Genomic DNA, 22,485 nt, shown 5'->3' with positions numbered 1-22,485 from the left:
ATGACTCAAGAAAAGAAGGCAGAAGACCTTGAGAGAGGCACGGACACCACCCCAGGTTAGTGACGGCCAGAGAGGTTAGACAGTCCCTCCCAGTGGGCCACTCAGCCATCTCAGCTTGAGCACGCCTGACCTCCAGGACTGTCGCGTTCTTCCAGGTCGGGTATGAAGTAGCAAGGGCTCAGCAGTTTGGGGTCTGATCACTTAAGTCACAGGTGACCACTGGGGTCAAGGGGCACAGCACAGGTCATTTGCTGTTAGGAAGACATTTGCATATTACTTAGTTTCTGGTGTTATGTTAAAACATCCTGACAAAAGCGACTTATGGGGAAGGGTTTACCAGCTGTGGCAGGGAGTCAGAGCAGGAGCTGGGGCAGCCTCACATCCCTGAGCAGAGAGCATGCACTCACTGCTGCTCCGCCCTCCTCACTGACACTCTCTCAGATAATTCTAAGTAGTGTCATTTGACAAGCTAACCACACAAATGCTTTTTTCAAAAGCGTTTGTTTTAAAGATTTATTTACTTGTTATATGTAAGTACACTGTAGCTGTCTTCAGAGACACAAGAAGAAGGTCAGATCTCGTTACAGAGGGTTGTAAGCCACCTTGGGGTTGCTGAGATTTGAACTCAGGACCTTTGAAAGAACAGTCAGTGCTTTTAACCACTGAGCCACCTCTCCAGCCCTTTTGAAAAGATTTTATGGGACTAAAGAGATGGCTCAGTGGGGTACACCTACACTCATACACATATGCACACTCATTCACACAGACATACATACACAGATACAGATAGATACAGGTACAGATACAGACAGATACAGATACAGACCCTTTTATAGGGGTCACACATCAGATAGCTTACATGGCACATACGTTCATAACAGTAGAATTAAAGCTATGAAGTAGCAACAAAAACAAATTTATGGTTGGGGGTCCCCTCAGCATGAGCAACTGTATTAACATGTCATAGGGTCATATCAAAGGGTGGTATTAGGAAGGTTAAGAACCTCCTAGGTTTAGACGGTATTTACCATACTTAAAGCACAGATCACTGATATCCCATGATCCTGTTGTCTGATAATAGTTTTTCTCAGTCTCGTTTGTTGTTTTCATCTCCCTTTATGAGATGATGTCTCATTTAGCCCAGGCTATCTTGAACTCACTATGCAGCTAAGAATGATCTCAAATTCCATTGTGTGTGTGTACCCACATGCGTGTCGAGGCCAGAAGGCGCTGCTGGCAGTCTCCCTGAGCCACTATTTGTTTGAGGCAGTGCATACAGGCCCACCCACTCCTGGATTTTTTAACCTGGGCGCGTAGGAGTTGAACTCAAGACCTCACGCTTGTGCAGGAAGGACTGGCAGACTGGGCCTGCTCCTTGCCCCAGCCCTAAACTTTGGGATTCCTGAGCACTGAGCTGACAAAACAGGTGCCCCCATGCCTGGCTTCTCTTTTTTAAAAACAAGTTAATTACCTGTATTTGTTTGTTTTCGAGGGAGGGGCATGCCTCCGTGGGCAGCTTTCGGGAGCCGGCTCTCTGTCCCCTGGGCGTTCTCCAGGCCTTGATCTCAGGCCAGCCGCTGGGAGGCGAGGACGTCTGCCCTCTGTGCACTCTAGCCCCTTCCTGCATCTGAATGGAAATCTCCTTGGGGGCTGGAGATGCTACTCAGTGGTGAAGAACTGCCACACCTCCTTCTGGACTCAGTGGGCACTGCAAGTGCACAGTGCACAGACATATTCAGGCAAAACACTCAGATACATCAATAAATAAATATAAAAAATGTTTTGAAAATACCCAGGAAGGCTGAGGCTGTGCCCATAGAGCCCTGGCCCAGGTTACACAGTTCCCACCCCACCTCACCCCCACTGCTGTTCCATTACAGAACCACTACTTACCCATGACTCTTACAGCTGTCCCCAGGCTGTGGAGCACTCACTGTGATGGAGAGGTGCTCCTGAGGCTGTCCAAACATGGTCCAGGCCATGAGACCCCGATGACCATCCCTGAGCTATTTCAGGAATCTGTTGAACGATTTGGTGCTTATCCAGCCCTAGCCTCAAAGAACGGGAAAAAGTGGGACACGCTGACATTCAGCCAGTACTATGAAGTGTGTCGGAAGGCAGCCAGGTCTCTGATCAAGGTGAGCAGCTCCCCTCCCCTCCCCTCCCCTCCCACTCAGTCATTCAGAAGCGGTGTTCCACAGAGCGTGGTCTGGGAGACTCTGGGGTCCCAGCACACAGGGAGCTCAGGCAGGGTGGTCCTGGGTTCCAAGCCAACCTTGGGCACAAGGTGAGACACTGTCTCAGAAAATGAACAAAAAAGAAAAGAAGTTGGTCTGGGCCCCAGTGGCCAGAGAGGTCTCCTGCAATCGCAAAATCCTGGGTTCCATTCCTAGCACTATATAAAACTAGGTGTGACACTATACATCTGTCATCCTGTCTTAGTCAGGGTTTCTATTCCTGCACAAACATCATGACCAAGAAGCAAGATGGGGAGGAAAGGGTTTATTCAGCTTACACTTCCACATTGCAGTTCATCACTAAAGGAAGTCAGGACTGGAATTCAAGCAGGTCAGGAAGCAGGAGCTAATGCAGAGGCCATGGAGGGATGTTTCTTACTGGCTTGCTTCCCCTGGCTTGCTCAGCCTGCTCTCTTATAGAACCCAAGGGCACCAGCCCATAGGTGGAACCACCCACAAGGGGCCCTCCCCCCTTGATCACTAATTGAGAAAATGCCCCACAGTTGGATCTCATGGAGGCACTTCCCCAACTGAAGCTCCTTTCTCTGTGATAACTCCAGCCTGTGTCAAGTTGATACACAAAACTAGCCAGTACAATTGACCCCTTGTCAACTTGACACACAAGCACATCACCATTAAGCCTTAACCCTTACTTTCTTATTCATCCCCAAGATCAAAATTACTTTAAAAGTCCCACAGTCTTTACATATTAAAAGTTCAATCACCTTAAAATGTCCAATATCTTTAAAATTCAAAGTCTTTTAAAAGTTCAAAGTCTTAACTGTGGGCTCCACTAAAATACTTTCTTCCTTCAAGAGGGAAACATCAGGGCACAGTCACAACCAAAAGCAAAACTCAAACTCCAAATGTCCAATGTCTGGGCTCCTCCAAGGGCTTGGGTCACTTCTCCAGCTCTGCCCTTTGTAGCACACAGCTTGTCTTCTAGGCTCCAGCTGCCTGTACTCCACTGCTGCTGCTGTTCTTGGTGGTCATCGTATGCTACTAGCATCTCCAAAACACTGTTGACTTCTACTGTAATTAGGCTTCACCAATAGCCTCTCATAGGCTCTCTTCATGGTGACAAGCCTCTGCTCCTATGCATGACCCCTTCAAGTCCTGGGCCATCAATTGCAACTGAGGCTGCACCTTCACCAATGGCCTTCTGTGGCCTCTCACTGTGCCAAGAGCCTCAGCTGCTCTTCATGACCCTTTCATGCCTTCAAAACCAGTACCATCTGGGTGACTCTTACACAGTACTAAGTCCAGCCACAGCACAAAATACAACTGTGGCTATCTCTGGAACACAGCTTCTGTGCTCTCAGAAAACACTTCCAAGAAGATTTCATCTCAGTGATGCTGGTGGTCTCTTCTTAATCACCGCTAATTTCTTAGCTCCAGCTAACCAGCATCAATAGTCCCAGTAACACAAAGGTTTGCTTTAGTGGTTCTGGTATCTTGTTACTTACAGCTGAGTCTTCAGCCCCAGCTAACCAAAACCACAGAATCTTCGCAATCAAAACATGGCCACTTTAAGAGTCTTTAATCTTCCCTCTGAAATTTCACAAGCCAGGCCTCCATCTTCTGCACTGTTCATAACATTGTCTTCCAAGCTCCTACAGAACTTTCCACAGCTTTTCTAGCTCAAAGTTCCAAAGTCCTTCCACAATCCCCCCCAAAACATGGTCAGGTTGTCACAGGAATACCCCACTACGCTAGTACCAATTTGTCTTAGTCAGGGTTTCTATTCCTGCACAAACATCATGACCAAGAAGCAAGTTGGGGAGGAAAGGGTTTATTGAGCTTACACTTCCATGTTGCAGTTCATCACTAAAGGAAGTCAGGACTGGAACTCAAGCAGGTCAGGAAGCAGGAGCTGATGCAGAGGCCATGGAGAGATGTTTCTTACTGGCTTGCTTCCCCTGGCTTGCTCAGCCTGCTTGCTCTCTTATAGAACCCAAGAGCACCAGTCCAAAGGTGGAACCACCCACAAGGGGCCCTCCCCACCTGATCACTAATTGAGAAAATGCCCCACAGCTGGATCTCATGGAGGCACTTCCCCCAACTGAAGCTCCTTTGTGATAACTCCAGCCTGTGTCAAGTTGACACACAAAACCAAACAGTACACATCTTTTCTCAGGAGGTAAAGGCAGGAAGGCACAAGTTCAAGGCTAGCCTTGGCAACACAGTGAGCCAGAGTCCAGCCCAGGCTACATAAGACACTGTTTTAATTGCTTTTCTATTGTTGTGAGGAGACATGACCAAGGCAACTTATAAAAGAAACTTTTATATATAAATTTTAAAAGATTTATTTATTATATGTAAGTACACTGTAGCTGTCTTCAGACACTCCAGAAGAGGGTGTCAGATCTCATTACAGATGGTTGTGAGCCACCATGTGGTTGCTGGGATTTGAACTCAGGACCTTTGGAAGAGCAGTCAGTGCTCTTAATTGCCGAGCCATCTCTCCAGCCCTATAATTTTTATATAAATAAATTTTATATATAATTATTAAAATTTTTATATAAAAGAAAAATTTAATTGGGGCTGGCTTACAGTTTAGCAGATTTAGTTCATTGTCATTGTGGTGGGGAGCATGGCGGCATGCATGGTCCACATCGTGATGAAATATAATGTGGCAGGCCCATGCCACGCTGTCCCCCCTGAGAAGTCACACCATGATACAGACCTGATTTAAGAGTTTACTCTGAGCCGGGCAGTGGTGGCGCACGCCTGTAATCCCAGCACTCTGGGAGGCAGAGGCAGGTGGATTTCTGAGTTTGAGGCCAGCCTGGTCTACAGAGTGAGTTCCAGGATAGCCAGAGCTACACAGAGAAACCCTGTCTCAAAAAAACCAAATCCAAAAAAAAAGAATTTACTCTGTGTGTGTATGTGGTGGTGGGGTGGAGGCAGTTGGGGCCTGGAAAGGGCTAAGTGCAGAGAAAGTGGAACAGAGAAGTGCAGAGAGAGAGAGAGAGAGAGAGAGAGAGAGAGAAGAGAGAAGACTGGTCAGGAATGGAGAGTAAGAGGGAGAACAAGAAGGGAGAGCGAGAATGAGGAAGAGGAGGAAGAAGAGGAGGAGGGAGCATAGTGCAGAACTAAAAAAGACCAAAACCCAGAAAGGAAAACTGATGTCAAAGGGCTTGGGTGGCTCCTTGGGGCTCCACTCCAGCTCTGCTGTGGAACGCGCTCTCTCCCTTGGGCTGGCTCCGCGCCCAGCCCAGCATGCAGGGCTCCGTGCCCAGCGAGTTCTGTACCCAGTGTGCAGGGCTCCCCAGTGTGCAGGGCTCCCCAGCATGCAGTGCTCCCCAGCATGCAGTGCTCCCCAGCGTGCAGTGCTCCCCAGTGTGTAGTGCTCCCCAGCATGCAGCTTCTCCTCAGCAGGGGTCCCACTGCTCTGGCCTCTCAGTCGTCTCAGCTCTCCAATACAGTCCAGGCTTCATTCCACACGCTGCAGCCGTCTCTCCTGGCCTCAGTGCAGGGACTCCCCTGCCACGTGCCTGGCCTCAGCAGCTCTCCAGCCGCAGATGGAGATTCCACAGCTGTTGCCTCTCATGAACCACAACTCCACCGTCGATGCTGCCAAGTCCTGCCGCCTACTTGGGATGGAGCCATCCAGGGCCAAGGCCTACGTTCACAGGAGCTTTGCTTTGTTGTGTGAACCTTCCTTGAATTCCTTAGGCAGTTTCCTGTCACGGGCTGCAGGGCTCGGCAGCAAGCTCTTCTCTAAGCGTCTGTGTCCTTGAGCACAGAGCTCAGGCACAGCATTACCTTTCCTGGTGCTTCTTTTCTCTTGTATTTCTCTCTGCTTCGCATGCTCTTCTAGATAATAATTTACATAAGACTGAACACTAACAACCACATGACAGTCACTCTCAGGATGTTTTGAGCTCCTCTGCCAATGCCAATAATCCAAAACTCTTCCATTTAGTCTCAGGCAGGTTCTTAGACAAGGGCTAAAAAGCAGCCATATTCTTTGCCAAAATATCCTAAGAAAGGTCTCTAGCTCTGTTGCTTATATTCTTTCCCTCTGAAACCTTCTGAGCTAGACCTCCATAGTCTGTAGTCTCCCAGAACTGCTGTCTGCCAAGTTTCTACTAGGAAAGCCCATTAAGTCCCATTTACAGCGTTCAACCACTTTTTGTATCCAAAATCTCAGCAGGTAGCACGGTCAGGCCTGTCACGGCAGCACCCCGTTCCTGGTGCCAACTTCAGTCTAAATCACTGTTCTATTGCTGTGAAGATATGGCATGACCAGAGCAGGTTTTATACAGGGAAGCATTCAATGGGGCTTCTTTACAGCTTCAGAGCTTTAGTGTAGATCTTCATGGCAGGAAGCAGACAGGCGTGGTGCTAGAGCAGTAGCCGAGAGCTTTACATCCTGACCCACAGGCGGTAGGCAGAGAAAGAAAGAGGGAGGCTGGGTCTGCTGTTGGCTTTTGAACTCTCAAAGCCCACCCCAGTGGCACACCTCCCCCAATAAAGCCGCAGTTCTTTTTTTTTTTTTTAAAGATTTATTTATTTATTATGTGTAAGTACACTGTAGCTGTCTCCAGACACTCAAAAAGAGGGCACCAGATCTCATTACAGATGGTTGTGAGCCACCATGTGGTTGCTGGGATTTGAACTCAGGACCTTTGGAAGAGCAGTCAGTGCTCTTAACCACTGAGCTCCCAAGCAGTTTCACTAACTGGGGATCAGTCATTCAGACACATAGGTCCATGTGGGCCCTTTTCAATCAAACCATCACAGTAAATAAATGTCATTTTCAAAAGGTTGGGGCCGGAGTGGCAGCTCAGCTACTAAGAATGCCTCCTACTCTCTCAAAAGCTGTGAGTTTACTTCTTAGACCTGAGGTTTAGCGACCGACAGCCACTCACTGCTCTGGCTCCCAGGGACCCACGCCTTCTCTTGGCTTCTGTGAGCAGCTGTATGTGCATAGCCACATGCAGGCATGAACACTTCTAAATAATCACGGCTGAGGAGGTGAAGGGAAGGCCCTGGGCTCTCTGGCCTGGCCTGCATGGTTAGCTCCGGGGAAGAAGTGTGAGAAGATAGCAAGGGAGTGAGTGAGCTGGGCTGCTGCGGACCTGCAAGCACAAGGACCCAGCCAAGTGCCCAGAACCCATGTCCAAAGCCTGAGTGTCCCCACCGTGCTGGTCAGGGCTGAACAAAGGCTAATCTCGAAAGCCCGCTGGCCTGGCTGAGGTGGGGAGTGCCTGGTCCAGTGGAGATGCATCCCAACGCAGAGACACGGCGAGCAGCAGAGGTACTGCCAGGCCCCCTGCACACCCACACACCGGACGGTTGACAAGCGGGTGGCATGTGAGCTGTGACTGTCTCTGTGTACACACCCTGTGTACACACTCTGTGTACATACGACATTCCTACACATTTCCTACAAAGCAGACATACAATCAGCAGGCCACCTGGAACTTCCTTCTCTCACCAAATGCTCAGAGGGATGAAGATCAAGGTCTTAAAGGGAAACCCTCTCATCAGTATCCACCCCAGCACCGTTCACACAGCAGGACACAGGCAGCTCCAAGTGCCCAGTGCTGCTGTGTGAGCAAGGTGTGATGTCTACACACCAGGATATTATGCAGCCTTGAAAACAGGGAACTCTGATACAAGGTACTAAGTGAAAGGACCTTGGGGACCGGATACTCACTGCTGGGAACCTCACACAGAGGACTGCACACTGCAGGACCGCATTCCAGAGAGGTTCCTAGAGCTATCGGGCCCACAGCCTCAGGAACAGGATGGTGGCCTGGGGTGGTGGTGGCGTTAATGTGGAATGGGTTCAGAGATTCACGTGCAGGGGGTGGGAGGTTCCGGAGGTAGAGAGTGGGAATGGCTGATCAGCCAAGATGATGTTCTTCTTATCCACTGAAGAAACACTAATGGCCAAGTAGTGAATTCCACACTCCGTGGACTTCACAAATGGAAGCAAAGTAGACAGGAAATAAGGAACAGAAGGGTGTGAGTCAAGCCCCCCACACCCCTTGTTCAGGCCGGATAGCGGCTCCCGCTCTGCCCCCACTGCTCTGTTTGTCTCACCTCCTAAGGATCGGATCTTGAGTAGACGTGGACACGCCCAGGAGCTGATGCATCTTTCTTGTGGTTTTGTTCCCTCCAGCTGGGCCTGCAGCGTTTCCATGGCGTTGGCATCCTGGGCTTTAACTCGGTCGAGTGGGTCGTTGCTGCTCTGGGTGCCATCTTGGCTGGGTATGTTCCACTCTTTGGTTCAGTGTGTTAACAGATCACTGCCAGCAGCTGCCCAGCACGAAGCCTGATCAGAAGCCAGGCCGAGAGTTAATACCCTTTCCATCCTTGGCCTTATCTTTTAAAAATAATTTCTTAAAATTTGTGGACTTGTGCACATGTGTGGGTATATATATATATATGTGTGTGTGTGTGTGTGTGTGTGTGTATACCTGCATGTATGTATGCATGTGAGCACAGATGTCCACAGAGGTAGGGAGATCAGATCCCCTGGGGTTGGACTTACAGGTCATTGTTAGGCATATGGGTGCTGGGAACTGAACTGGGGTTCCCTGAAAGAGTGGCCAGTGCTCTACCCACTGAGCCTTCCCCAGCCTGGGCCTAGTTCTCACAGCTGGAGACCTCCATTGGGGGGGGGGGAACTGAGGGTTTGAGGCTCTGTGCAAGAGTGATCCTTGTTAAACCTCACAGCCAGCTGGATGGTGGGTTAAAGGTGCCAGTGCAAAAACTAGCTGTTGTGGCTTAAATCCGACATAAATCCAACATAACTCAAGCACCAGGTCAATTCGGATGACAAGAATTTATTGTAATCAAGCCACCATTGATGGATGAGGCTGCAGAACAGACGTGAGAGCTGAACCAGGACTCTGAAGGGATGTTGTACGGCATATTTAAAGATGAAACCATTAAGCAATGGGGAGCGGGGGGTGGGGGGCTGTAGCACTGTCCAACCATATTTTGACATAAAAGCTTGAGAATGGGAGTTTCCGTCAGTCAGAACAGGAGTAGGTTCCTGGGCCTAGGAACGTGAACTCAGTTTGACCCTGGCAGTGAGATTAGAAGTTGTTCTTGAGATGCCTGGACTCAGACAACTGTTTCCTTAAGCTGTTCAGTTATTGGGAAGTCTCCAGCTCCCCTAGGGCTCGGGACCTCGAATTTAGTTTCTCCCTATGATTAAATGGAGTCTGACAAAGTGGCAGTACTGAAAATAAGTTTGCTTTGCTTGTTCTCAACACTAGCACTGGCTGGGGGAGATGGTGGATCAGCAGACAAACCTGCTGACCTCAGTTCCGTGCCCTGGGCACAGGGTGGCAGGAAGGACCCACTGATCTCCCTGAGCTCCGTGTGCTCCCTGTGGCGTGAGCCACCACAGCCACACAGATACATGTGATTTTTAAAAACAATTCTGTCGGCCGGGCGGTGGTGGCGCACGCCTTTATTTCCAGCACTCTGGGAGGCAGAGGCAGGCGGATTTCTGAGTTCGAGGCCAGCCTGGTCTACAGAGTGAGTTAGGACAGCCAGGGCTATACAGAGAAACCCTGTCTCGAAAAAAACAAATCCAAAAAAAGAATTCTGTCTAGAGCCCTGGCTCCTCTTGTAGAGGACCCAGGTTCAGTTACCAGAGCCCTCACGGCAGCTCACAACCACCTGTAACTCCAGATCTAGGGATCCAGGCACCGTAAACACGCATTGACATACACTCAGACAAGGTACCCACATGCCTACAAATTAAAAAGAAAAAGTTTTAAGAAAGAATCAATTCTTTCAAAAGCACATAGTCCACGTGCAAGTGAGCGAGTCTTGTGTCCCCAGGGGCCTCTGTGTTGGTATTTACGCCACCAACTCGGCCGAGGCCTGCCAGTACGTCATCAAGCAAGCCAACGTGAACATCTTGATAGTGGAGAATGACCAACAGCTGCAGAAAATCCTGTCGGTGAGTACCCGGCGGCTTTCTGAGTGGTTTCCACAAAAGCCCTCCAGAAAAACCTGCTTTTGAGGGGCAATCAGGGTGAGTCGGGGGGCTTTGACTTCCAGGCCTGTCAACTGGGCTCACTTCCCAACCTCTGTGTAAGACCTGCATTCACTGGAGGCCAACGCAATGCAGCACCAGTAACCCCGGCACTGGGGTGGGGGTGGGGGTGGAGAAGGCAGGGTGTCCAGGGCCCACTGGCCAGCCAGCCTGCCTCACTGCACGCAGTAGTCCGGGGGAGCCCAGTATTCTGACACAGCATGGAGGGCGGCTGAGGGAGTAGAGATGAGGCTGACCTTGACTCTGTAAGCATTCACACAAGTGTGCGCATACACACCTCCATGGTCTCTGCACTTGGCCGACTGAACCAGGAGGCTTTGCTACAAATTTGAGGCAAGGCTGGGATTCAGAGAGAGTTCCAGAGTAGCCTTAACAACATCATGACTTCTCAAAACAAAGGGGGTTGGGGTGGGGAGCTGGAGAGATGGCTCAGTGGCTAAGAGCACTGACTGCTCTTCCGAAGGTCCTCAGTTCAAATCCCAGCAACCACGTGGTGGCTCACAGCCATCCGTAATGAGATCTGACGCCCTCTAGACCGCTTCATCACAGATGTGATGCCCTGAGTGCGTGCCCTGAGTGCGTGCCTCCTCTTGGCCCTCTTCAGCCATGCTGGCCCTCTGCTGTGGTCTGAAATTACACGACACACCCACTTGATTGACGGTGAAATTCTTTGCTTTTGTTTGTATTTGTGTGTGCAGTGAAACCTGGCTTCCCTTCCTGTTCTTGTAGCATTTGTTTTCATTTTCCTGTTTTTTGGCTCGTCCAGAAACAGCTTGTATCTCTCACGTGTGCACAGATGCGGAGGAGTCGCCTAGGCCAGGTCCGGCAGGATGATCTGGAGGGAGGGTCCTCGGGAGGAGAACTCAGCTGGCCAGACATTGTTCAGCGCAAGCTAGGTCATCAGGGGCTGGGAGGACGGCAGGGGCAGCGTCCACGGCCAGACAGACATGCACAGACAGGAACATTAAAAAAAGAAAATGGGTCCATCTTGTCAGGCTTAGATCAAACCGTACCACGAGGCATCTCTAGGGACATGTCTGTCCACCCATGGTCTAGCTGTGGACTGTGTGTCCCCAGTGGATTTCTTCTGATGACTGAAAGCTACGGCCGGGTGCCGCTGCTCCCTAGCTGTCCTGGAACTCACTCTGCAGACCAGGCTGGCCTCGAACTCAGAAAGCGCCTGCCTCTGCCTCCTGAGTGCTGGGATTAAAGGCGTGCGCCGCCGCCGCCCGGCTACTTTATTTTTTTGTAATTAATTTATGTATGTGTGTACTGTGTGTGTGTGCGGGGTAGAGGAAAGCTCTGTGGGTTCCGCACTTCTCATCCATGTGGCTCTCCCAGGGATCGAACTCCAGCCACAGACTGCGTGGGTGCTGGGATCTGAACTGGGTGCCTCCGGCAGTGTCGACCCTGAGCCCACAGGGATTTCTTTCAGATTCCACCAGACAAGATGGAGACCGTGAAAGCCATTGTGCAGTACAGGCTGCCCTTGATGGAAAACAACACAAACCTGTACTCTGTGAGTGTGGAAAGGGTGTGCCTGTGGGAGGGGCGGGGCCTGGGGGGGACTGTAGGGGGTGGAGCCTGTGGGGCGGGATGGGGGGGCAGGGCATGTAGGTGGGAAGGATTCTGTGGGTGTGGCGGGCATGTAGGCAGGGCCAGTAGGGGACAAGAGGAGCTTGAGTCAGCCTGAGGTAGTAGGTGGGGCCACACAGGGAAATGTGTAGTGAGTGGGTGGGGACTTCACGACAGAAATCGTGAAGGGGACCCTCTCGGAAAGGAAATGGGTGGGGCGACAGGAACAGTGTGTTTCGAGGAATTAGTGGATAGTGCTTCCTGGTAGTTGGTGTGATCCCTCAACCCAAAACCAGTAGAAGGCAGGAAGTCATTATTTCGTGTGTGTCAGAAAGTGAAAGTAGTTGGAAAAAAACCCAAATTGAAAACTAAGTGGATTAATAGGTGTTATTTAAAATCCTATTTTTCACTGCCAAGGGGGAAAATTGAATATATGTATGTATTTGCATGTTTTAATCTTTTTGACACAGGACAATAGCATATTAATTTATAACTTAGTATATAATTTTTCTCTTTATTTTTATTAATCTTACTGCAGTAATTATGTTAGGAGTGTATATGTATATATGCCGGGGCCTGTGGGGAGGTCAGGTTGCCTTTCTTCCACCATGTGGATCCTGGGGAGCAAACTCTGGTCACCAGGCTTGAGCTGTCTCCTCAGTGCTATAACCTCATAGTTTTAGTGTCTGTATACAGTGTGGAAGGACTACATCAAGACAGATAACAGTTATCTTTAAAACACAAAACCAATTGCCATACCTCTAATCCTACCAGCACTCGGCAGCTAGAGTCAGGAGGGTCATCGTGAGGTCAAGACCAACTTTATAGACACTGAGGAGAGTTCCAGGACTAGACAGGCATGATGGCACACACCTTTAGTCCCAGCACTCAGGACACAGAGGCAGCCTGGCAGATCTGGTCTACACAGTGAGTTCCAGGACAGCCAGTGACACATAGAGAGGCTCTGTCTCGAACAAACGAACAAATATAAATGAAAATATTAAACTTTGCAGAGATAACACGTAAGATCTAATTTCCCCACAATTTCTGAATGTATAACTCATTGATTTAAAATTTAATATTTTACTTATGTCCAAGTCATCAATAGGTTTGTCTTTCATTGTGATGCAGATTTAAGCCAGATCCGAGCAGATTAAAAGTAATGTAGGTTTAATTGGTGCAAGTCTTGGGTGGGTTCACCAGCCCCATAGACTGGGGCTGAGGCAGTCGTGCACACGGGATAAGGCAGGGAGGTTTTACAGTTCCCAGGCGAGGACTGATGCGGTGTCAGCCAGGAGCTGATGTAAGGGAAATATCTTTAATACAAATGCAGCAGTGAATTAATCTGTAGTTGTATTTCTTTACCTTATGCTCTTCCCCAATAACCACACATAAAAACATTGATTTATTGATTGATTGATTGATTGATTGACTGCACCTCAATAGCTGGACAGTGAGACGATCTAACTTTTCTCTCTTTGCTTTCTGTGTTGCTCTGGCTGTCCCCAGCTCGGTATACTCGCATAGTATTGTTAATCTGGCTCTGTGCTTCAGGTGTGTTTCCGTGATCTCTCCTCCTTGTGGCTCCCAATCCTCCATTCTCCTTGCTGATCTGAATCTCCCCCTCTCTTTCCTCTGGCTGGCAGATCTCTCCCCTATTTTCCTATTCTGCCCGGCCATTGGGTGATCAGCATTTATTGACAAGGCTGAGAATCAATGGTAAAAAGAATTGTTCACACAAACTTGAGACATGAGATTCTTTCTTTCTTTTAAATAAAGGACAGTATTTAATTGGGGCTGGCTTACAGGTTCAGAGGTTCAGTACCCATCCAGGCAGGAACGTGGCAGCATCCAGGCAGGCATGGTGCAGGAGGAGCTGGGAGTTCTACATCTTCATCTGAAGGCTAATAGCAAAATATTGACTTCCAGGCCACTAGGATGAGGGTCTTAAGCCCACGCCTACAGTGACACACCTACCCCAACAAGGCCACACCTCCTTATAGTGCCACCCCCTGGGCCAAGTATATACAAACCATCACAACTGTGGCTCTGTCTGGGCTCTGGGACACACACACACACACACACACACACCTGCCTGCGACCTCAGCCGCTGTGCTGTGCATCCTGGGGGCTTTGTACTTGTATCACAGGAATGAAGATTGCTCTCCACCTTTGTGTGGTTCTTTTTGTCTCTACTTGGTTGATTTCAGCCCTGAGTTCAATGATTTCCTGCCGTCTACTCCTCTTGGGTTTATTTGCTTCTTTTTGTTTTAGAGCCGTCAGATGGGTTGTCAAGCTGCTAGTGTATGCTCTCTCCAGCTTCTTTTTGAAGGCACTCAGAGCACTGCTTTCATTATGTTCCATAGATTTGGGTATGTTGTGCCTTCATTTTCATTAAATTCTAAAAAGTCTTTAATTTCCTTCTTTATTTCCTCCTTGACCAGGTTGTCATTGAGTAGAGCATTGTTCAGCTTCCATGTGTATGTGGGCTTTCTGTTCTCTTTGTTGCTATTGAAGACCAGCTTTAATCTGTGATGATCTGATAGGATGCATGGGATTATTTTGATCTTCTTGTATCTATTGAGTCCTGTTTTGTAACATGGTCAGTTTTGGAGATGGTACTGTGAGGTGCTGAGAATATTCTTTTGTTTCAGGGTAAAAAGTTCTATAGATATCTGTCAAATTCATTTGGTTCATAACTTCTGTTAGTTTCACTGTGTCTCTGTTTAGTTTCTGATCTGTCCATCGATGAGAGTGGGGTGTTGAAGTCTCCCGCTATTGTTGTGTGAGGTGCAATGTGTGCTTTGAGCATTAGTAAAGTTTATTTTATGAATGTGGGTGCCCTTGCATTTGGAACATAGATGTTCAGAATTGAGAGTTCTCCTTCCTTCTCTTTTCTGATAAATTTAGGTGGAAAGTCAATTTTATTCAATATTAGAATGGCTACTTTAGCTTGTTTCTTGGGACCATTTGCTTGGAAAATTGTTTCCCAGCCTTTTACTCTGAGGTAGTATCTGTCTTTGTCACTGAGGTAAGTTTCCTGTATGCAGCAAAATGTTGGGTCCTGTTTACATATCTAGTCTGTTTGTTAGTCTATATCTTTTTATTGGGGAATTGAGTCCATTGATATTAAGAGATATTAAGGAAAAATGATTGCTGCTTCTTGTTATTTTTGTTGTTAGATGTGGAATTTGTTTATGTAGCTATCTTCTTTTTGTTTTGTTAAGATTATTTTCTTGCTTCTTCTAGGGTGTGGTTTCCCTCCTTGTGTTGGGGTTTTTTCATTTATTATCCTTTGAAGGGCTGGATTTGTGGAAAGATATTGTGTAAATTTGTTTTGTCATGGAATATCTTGGTTTCTCCATTTATGGTAATTGAGTTTTGTTGGGTATAGTAATCTGGGATGGCATTTGTGTTCTCTTAGGGTCTGTATGACATCTGCCTAGGATCTTCTGGCTTTTATAGTCTCTGGCGAGAAGTCTGGTATAATTCTGATAGATCTGCCTTTATATGTTACTTGACCTTTTCCCCTTACTGCTTTTAATATTTTTTCTTTGTGCATTTGGTGTTTTGATTATTATGTGATAGCAGGAATTTCTTTTCTGGTCCAGTCTGTTTGGAGTTCTGTAGGCTTCTTGTATGTTCATGGCATCTCTTTCTTTGGGTTAGGGAAGTTTTCTTTTATATTTTTTTCGGGGTGGGTTTCGAGACAGGGCTCTGTGTAGCCCTGGCTGTCCTGGAACTCACTTTGTAGACCAGGCTGGCCTTGAAGTCAGAAATCCTCCTGCCTCTGCCTCCCAAGTGCTGGGATTAAAGATGTGCACCACCACTGCCTGGTTTCTTCTATAATTTTGTTGAAGATATTTACTGGCCCTCTAAGTTGTGAATCTTCACTTTCTTCTATGCCTTATCCTTAGATTTGGTCTTCTCATTAAGTCCTATATTTCCTGGATGTTTTGGGTTAGGATCTTTTTGCACTTTGCATTTTCTTTGACTGTTGTGTCAATGTTTTCTATGGTATCTTCAGCACCTGAGATTCTCTCCTCTATCTCTTGTATTCTGTTGGTGCTGCTTGCCTCTATGACTTCTGATCTCTTTCCTATTTCTATCTCCAGCATTGTCTCCTTTTGTGATTTCTTTATTGTTTCTACTTCCATTTTTAGATCCTGGATGGTTTTGTTCAATTCCTTCACCTGTTTTGTTGTGTTTTCCTGTAATTCTTTAAGGATTTTTGTGTTTCCTTTTTGAGGTCTTCTATTTGTTTACCTGTGTTCTCCTGTATTTCTTTTCAGGAGTTATTTATGTCCTCCTTAAAGTCCTCTATCTGCCGGGCAGTGGTGACACACGACTGTAATCCCAGTACTCTGGGAGGCAGAGGCAGGCAGATTTCTGAGTTCAAGGCCAGCCTGGTCTACTGAGTGAGCTCCAGGAAGCCAGGACTATACAGAGAAACCCTGTCTCAAAAATAAAGTCCTCTATCAGCATCATGAGATATGATTTTAAATCCAAATCTTCCTTTTCCGGTGTGTTGAGGTATCCAGGACTTGCTGTGGTAGGAGAACTGGGTTCTGATGTTGCCAAGTAGTCTTGGTTTTTGTTGTTAGGGTTCTTGCACTTGCCTTTCACCATCTGGTTATCTCTGGTGCTAGTTGGTCTTGCTGTCTCTGACTGGAGCTTGTCTCTCCTGTGGGCCTGTGAGCCTGTGTGACTCCTCTGAGCCTGGGAGTCAATGCTCTCCCTGGAGACCGGCTGTCCCCTGGCAGGACTGATGCACAGAGGGCTGTGGAACAGCCCCAGTTCCTGGGTGAACAGTAGGACCCTGTCCCAGATGCTCCATTCTGTGCCTGAGACAGGAGATTCTTGACATAAGCATTACAATGCTGTGTCCAGATTGAAGCAAGACATGAGGCCGGGGAAATCACAGCCACCCTCATAAATAACACAAGGGTAAACCTTACACAGTGTACAGAAGCATTCTGCTTACTAGCTGGGGCTGTGCCTGAGCATGGTCAGAAGCTGGGCTACTGGGCAGGTGCTTGAATGGCCTGCCGTACAGAACAGCTAGTTACATTGGCTGCCGGAAATGCGAGATGAGCTTTTGGTGCTCTCCCTTCCTTCAGAGTTTTTCAGTGATGATGGGTTGGGAAAAAGAGGACAGATAGGGTTTCCCAGCTTGTGCAGAGGCAAGCAGCAGGCTCCTACTGAACAATCATAATGTATTATAAGTTTATTTTTGGCTATTTTTAGCTACATGTATTAAGATTTGTAAGTGGTTCTTCTAACTGCTGGGTCTTTTGGACACCAAATCACAAGCACGGGTCATTTGAGGTCTTGTGTCACTACAGCAACAGTATCATAAGTCTTGGATCACTTTAAAATTCATCTTTGAAGCAAGGCTGGGAACACACGCCTACCATCCTAACTACTAGGAAGGTTGAGACAGGAAGATTGTGAGTTTAAGGCCAGCATGAGCAACTACTAAGACCCTCTACTAAAATAAATAGGCCTGGGGTGTGGCTCAGAAGTAGAGTGCTGCCTAGAAACCCCCCAGTGAGGGCCTGGGTTATGGCTGTCTGGTGTCTTCTTGTACACTGTGTGATTCTTAAGTGATGCATTTCAAGGAGAAAGAAAAAGTAAAAACCTCCTTAGAAGTATCCTGACCACACGCTTTAGTCTTGAGGCTGTTGAGTTTGGGGCAGAGGATTCTAGGAAGGGCTAGTCCTAGAGCAGTGGCTCCGGCCTCCAGCCACTAGGTGGCAGCAGCATCCTCCCCATAGTAACTGGCAAGTTACTGCATAGGTTATGCCGGATCCCTGTGGATGAGAGTGCTTCTCAGTGGGGACACTGACAGGCGGTGGTGCTGTTACATGACATGGCATCTACCTACTCTGCAGTGGATTGGAGATCCTGTAAAATTTCAGTGGAGATAGATATAGATATGTACCCCAGGCTAGTCTTGAATTCATAGCCCAGGCTGGCTTAAAACTTGACAGCGTCCTGCCTCAGCCCCCTGTGTGCTGGGATTTAGTCTTGCCAGTCTCAGGATTCAGTTTAGGAATAGAACCTCTTGTTAGGCCCAGAGCCTCAGTCCTCTCAGCTGCCCTGTTTGAACCTAGATGATGTCATTGCTTTCACACAACAAAAGCCCAGCCCAGTGGCTCGAGCAAGGAAGGTCGTTTGTCAGCCTAACTACAGCTCAGAATGTGGGCTTCACGCTTGGCTGCAACCTGGAGCTCCTGCCCTCTGGGCCTTTTGTCACTAATCTCCTGGCTCTTCAGGCCCCTCCCACCCCGCTCAAGTCTAGGCAATAGTAAATCTTCATTCGCTGCTAACTTCCTCATCTTCACTGTGATTGAAGTCATCTGCCCCAAATCCCGACTAACCACCAGCACCTAGACTGATGAAGTTCTCAACTTCATCCAATCAGGGATGACTTCTGGGGCGAGGGGTGGTATAGTGGTAACTCAGAAGTTAGGGGAAGCGTGAGACTTGAACTCAGGGAAGGGATGGGAGCTCTTTTCAGGGGTCACTGCGGTAAAGGGGCTTATGGCCAAGCCCGGGGACCTGTAGCTTGACCCTGGGAACTCACACAGTCAGTGGAAGGAGAGAACTGACTTCAACACATGCATCCCAAAATAAGTAAGTAAATTTAAGTTTAAAAATCTTTTGTGTAAGCTATTTGAGGGACAGGCTTTTGTTATTTATAGCTGGTGTTGTCAAGAATTGCAGATACACCAGAGGGGTTGGGTCAGGAGAGAGCAGCTGCTTGCCCGAGACCACAGCACAGTCCGTCAGTCAGCCTTTGGGACCACCCAAAGACAGGGCTAGCATGTCTGCATTACAGAATCGGCCTGTCTGAGCTCACAGGCCCCCCAGCGCACAGGCATCGCTCAGAAGCTGGCCAGGAACGGGGCATTTCTGAGAGCTCTCCCAGCCCTTGGTCTTTCTGCCAACCTCTGCTGGCAACCTGCCTTGGGGCGAGCCCACTGGAGTTGGGGTGAGTGAGGCTGGAGTCTGAGCACTAGCCAGCCAGGTCCCACCCTCCACCCACCTTCTGTCCGTCCGTCCGTCCACAGTGGCATGACTTCATGGAGCTGGGTAACGCCATCCCGAATATGCAGCTGGATCGGGTCATCCTGAGCCAGAAGGCCAACCAGTGTGCGGTCATCATCTACACCTCTGGGACCACGGGGACCCCCAAAGGCGTGCTGCTGAGCCATGACAACGTAAGTTGGGGGCCTCGAGACAGGCAACAGGAAACGTGCGTAAGGTCTATGTCGTCTTTCCCCACGGAGAACCAGACAGTTGGTGGAGCTGCGAGCTTGGGTGTAGACGTGGGTCCAGAGCAAAGCTGGGCAAGGACAAGAAAACTGGCAGCGCCATGCCTCAGTTTCCCTGTCTGTGAAATGGGAATTGGTTTCATGGTTTCTATCTGGTGTGTTTGTGTGAGTGTGATTCTCTCTCTCTTTCTCTCTCTTTTTCTCTCTTTCTCTCTCTCTCTCTCTCTCTCTCTCTCTCTCTCTCTCTCTCTCTCTCTCTCTCTCTCTTTCTCTCTCTCTCTCTCTTTATGTATAGACCAGAGACAACCTTGGCTGTGGTTCCTTAGGGGGTCTATCTAGGATTCTTTGAGATTGGGTCTCTCAATGGCCTGGACCTCAGTGATCAGGGCAGGCTGTCTGTCTGCCCTCCTGAACCACCTCCTCAGTGCTGGGATTATTGAAGCACACCACACATGAACTCTGAGAACTGGCTCTCAGGTACTGTGTAGAGCAAGCACTTTACCCAAGACATTTCACCGGCCTGGTTGGTTCATTTTGTTCTGATTGAGTTGTTTTGGAACAGGTTGTCACATAGCCTACACTGGCCTCAAACTTGTGGTATAGCTGAGGCTGACCTTGAACTCCTGACCCTGCTGCCTTGGCCTCCTGAGTGCTGGATGACAGCTTGCTTGTGAGAACACATGTGGGAAGGTGTCTGGAGGCCAACACTTGCCACTGGTATCTTTACTGATTGATCCCCATCTCATATATGGAGTCAGGCCTCCCATTTGGACCCAGGATCACAGGTTGAGCTTGTTCTGGGGGTGGTCCTTTGTTTCCCCCTACCCAGTGCCTGGGACTGCCAGTGACTGCACATGCACTGTGCTGAATAGTTTATGTCAACTTGACACAAGCTAGAGTCATCTGAGATGAGAGCCTCCATTCAGAAAACACCTTATAAAATCAGCTGCAGGCCGGCCTGTGGGGCATTTCCTTAATTAGTGATTGATGGGAGAGGACCCAGCCGACTGTGGGTGGTGCCATCTCTGGGCTGGTGTCCTGGGTTCTGTAAGCAAGCAGGCTGAGCAAGCCATGGGGAGCAAGCCAGTAAGCAGCACCCTTCCATGGCCTCTGCCTCCAGGGTCCTGCCCTGCTTGAGTTCCTGTCCTGGTTTCCTTTAGTGATGAACAGTGCTGTGGAAGTGTGAGCCAAATGCTTTCTCTCCAGCTCACTTTGGTCACAGTGTCTCATCACAACAGTAGAAACCCCAAGATACCCACGCAGCATATGAGGCTCTGGAGATCTGAGCTCCAGTCTACACACTTGCGTAGTAAGAGCTTCAGCCGCTGAACCATCGCTCAGACCCTGCAGGCTGACACTCTAACCATCACGAAGAGGCATCCCTAGCCTTGTGGGCTGGGCCTATACATCTGGAATTGTGTCGGTATTCACGTGCAGGGTGTCTTCCTCAATCACGCTATATCTACCTGCTGTCTGGGGACAGGGTCACTCACTGAACCTGATGCTCACCGGTGTGGTCAGGCTGTTCAGCCACCAAGTCCCAGGGAGCCTCCTGTACCCACTGGTATGGTAACAGCAGTGTGTCACAGATGCCAAAAGGCTGAACAAGAGTTGGGAGATGGCCTTATTGCAGACACAAGGACCTGAGTTCAACCCCAACACCCACATAAAAACCCAGATAAGGTGATGTTTCTAATCCCAGCTCTGGGAAAAGTAGAGACTTGAAGACCCTAGGGGCTTGCTGGCTGACAGCCTAGTCAAATTGGGGGTCCCCAGTTGCAGGGAGAGGCCCTGTATCAAAAACAAAGTCAGAGGGGGCTGGAGAGATGGTGCACTGGTTAGGTATGCTCACTTCTCAGTCACGAGGACTGGAGTTTAGATCCCATCACCCACATAACAAAGGAGCACCACGCGTACACCTGTGACACCCTAGCTTCAAGTGGAGCAGAGACAAAAGGTTCCCGAGGCTTGCTGGTTTTCCTTGTAGCCTGGCTGCAACAGGAGCTGGGTTTGAGAAAAGACCCTGCCCCCAAAAGGGTGAGCTAGCCTCCAGGTGCATACACACTCACAGTGAAGGGTGTCTCTGAGGAAAACAAGTGTGTGTGTGTGTGCCTAAGAGAGAAAAAGGCAGAGACAGAGACAGACAGACAGAGACAGACAGACAGAGAGACATACAGACAGCAGGTGTCTGTAGGGGACCTCAGAGGCTAGAAGAAGTGAACCTTGAACTGGAGTTAATGGTGTCTCTGAGCTACACTGTAGGTTCTGGGAACTGGACAGGTCCTCTGCAGTAGCAGCACGTATTCTTAGCCTCAGTAAGTAAAATTTCAAAACAATAACAGCTGGCTGGGTGGGGGTAAACCCTCACAGAAGCAGGAGGGGGAGGGATAGGTTAGGGGGTTTCTGGGGGGAAGAAATCGGGAAAGGGGATAGCACTTGAAATGTAGGTTCTTTCTTTTTTTTTCCTGAGACGGGGTTTCTCTGTATATCCCTGGCTGTCCTGGAACTCACTTGTAGACCAGGATGGCCTCAAACTCAGAGATCCATCTGCCTCTGCCTCCCAAGTGCTGGGATCAAAGGCAATAGCCACCACTACCCGGCCAACACTTGAAATGTAAATAAATAAAATATCCAATAAAAAAAAGATAACAGTTGAAGATGAAAACTAACTCATCTCTATCTCAGGCCTCCTCATATGCACACACACATGCACACATAAGTACACACGTGCATGTACACACAAGTGCACACATTCTACATGCACACATAAGTATGCACATGTGTACTGTGCAAACAAATATACACATGCACAAATCAGCATACACATGTGTACATGCACATATAAGTACACACATCTGCATGCATGTATACATGTGTGCACAGTGGTCCTCAGGCAAGGCACAGAAGCTCTGTATTACCCCTGTTTTCTAGATCACGTGGACAGCAGGGGCCATGGCGCGAGAGATTGAGATAATGCACGTCTCTGGGAAGCAGGATACGATAGTCAGCTACCTGCCCCTCAGCCACATCGCAGCCCAGCTCACAGACATCTGGATCCCCATCAAGATCGGGGGGCTCACTTTCTTCGCCCAACCAGACGCGCTCAGGGTAAGGCTGTCTGAGGTCCTCACCGAGCATCCGGTGGCCGCGGTGGGAGCTGACATCCCCTGTCCACTGGACGGGCCCAAACTCTTAAGAATTTTGTTTTCTCCATCTTCATTTTCTGTGCAGTTCCGCAGCACTGAGAACAGCTGAGTTCACTCTCTAAGGTTTCTCTCTCCCGGCAGTGCAGTTGTGTAGACTGTTCTGAATCAGCCTAGCAAGAGGCCTGGGTGGCACTGAGAGTGTATGTTTTTCAGTA

At 48.7% G+C, this 22,485-nt stretch overlaps 1 protein-coding gene across 1 annotated transcript in view; it reads left to right on the top strand.

The window, feature by feature from the left end:
- The window catches only part of Acsbg2 (acyl-CoA synthetase bubblegum family member 2), a 34,682-nt gene continuing 12,197 nt past the window's right edge, over positions 1–22,485 (top strand). The window contains exons 1-7 of the mRNA XM_052192988.1: positions 1–55; positions 1,909–2,138; positions 8,374–8,462; positions 10,053–10,173; positions 11,705–11,788; positions 18,921–19,070; positions 22,056–22,232. Of these exons, the coding sequence (XP_052048948.1) occupies positions 1–55; positions 1,909–2,138; positions 8,374–8,462; positions 10,053–10,173; positions 11,705–11,788; positions 18,921–19,070; positions 22,056–22,232 (906 nt within the window). The remainder of the gene's footprint in view (positions 56–1,908; positions 2,139–8,373; positions 8,463–10,052; positions 10,174–11,704; positions 11,789–18,920; positions 19,071–22,055; positions 22,233–22,485) is intronic.

This window comes from Apodemus sylvaticus, chromosome 9, assembly GCF_947179515.1.
Source record: "Apodemus sylvaticus chromosome 9, mApoSyl1.1, whole genome shotgun sequence".
Classification (NCBI taxonomy): Eukaryota; Metazoa; Chordata; class Mammalia; order Rodentia; family Muridae; genus Apodemus; species Apodemus sylvaticus.
Note: the sequence above shows the minus strand (reverse complement) of the source record. Positions and strands in the feature narration are given on the sequence as shown.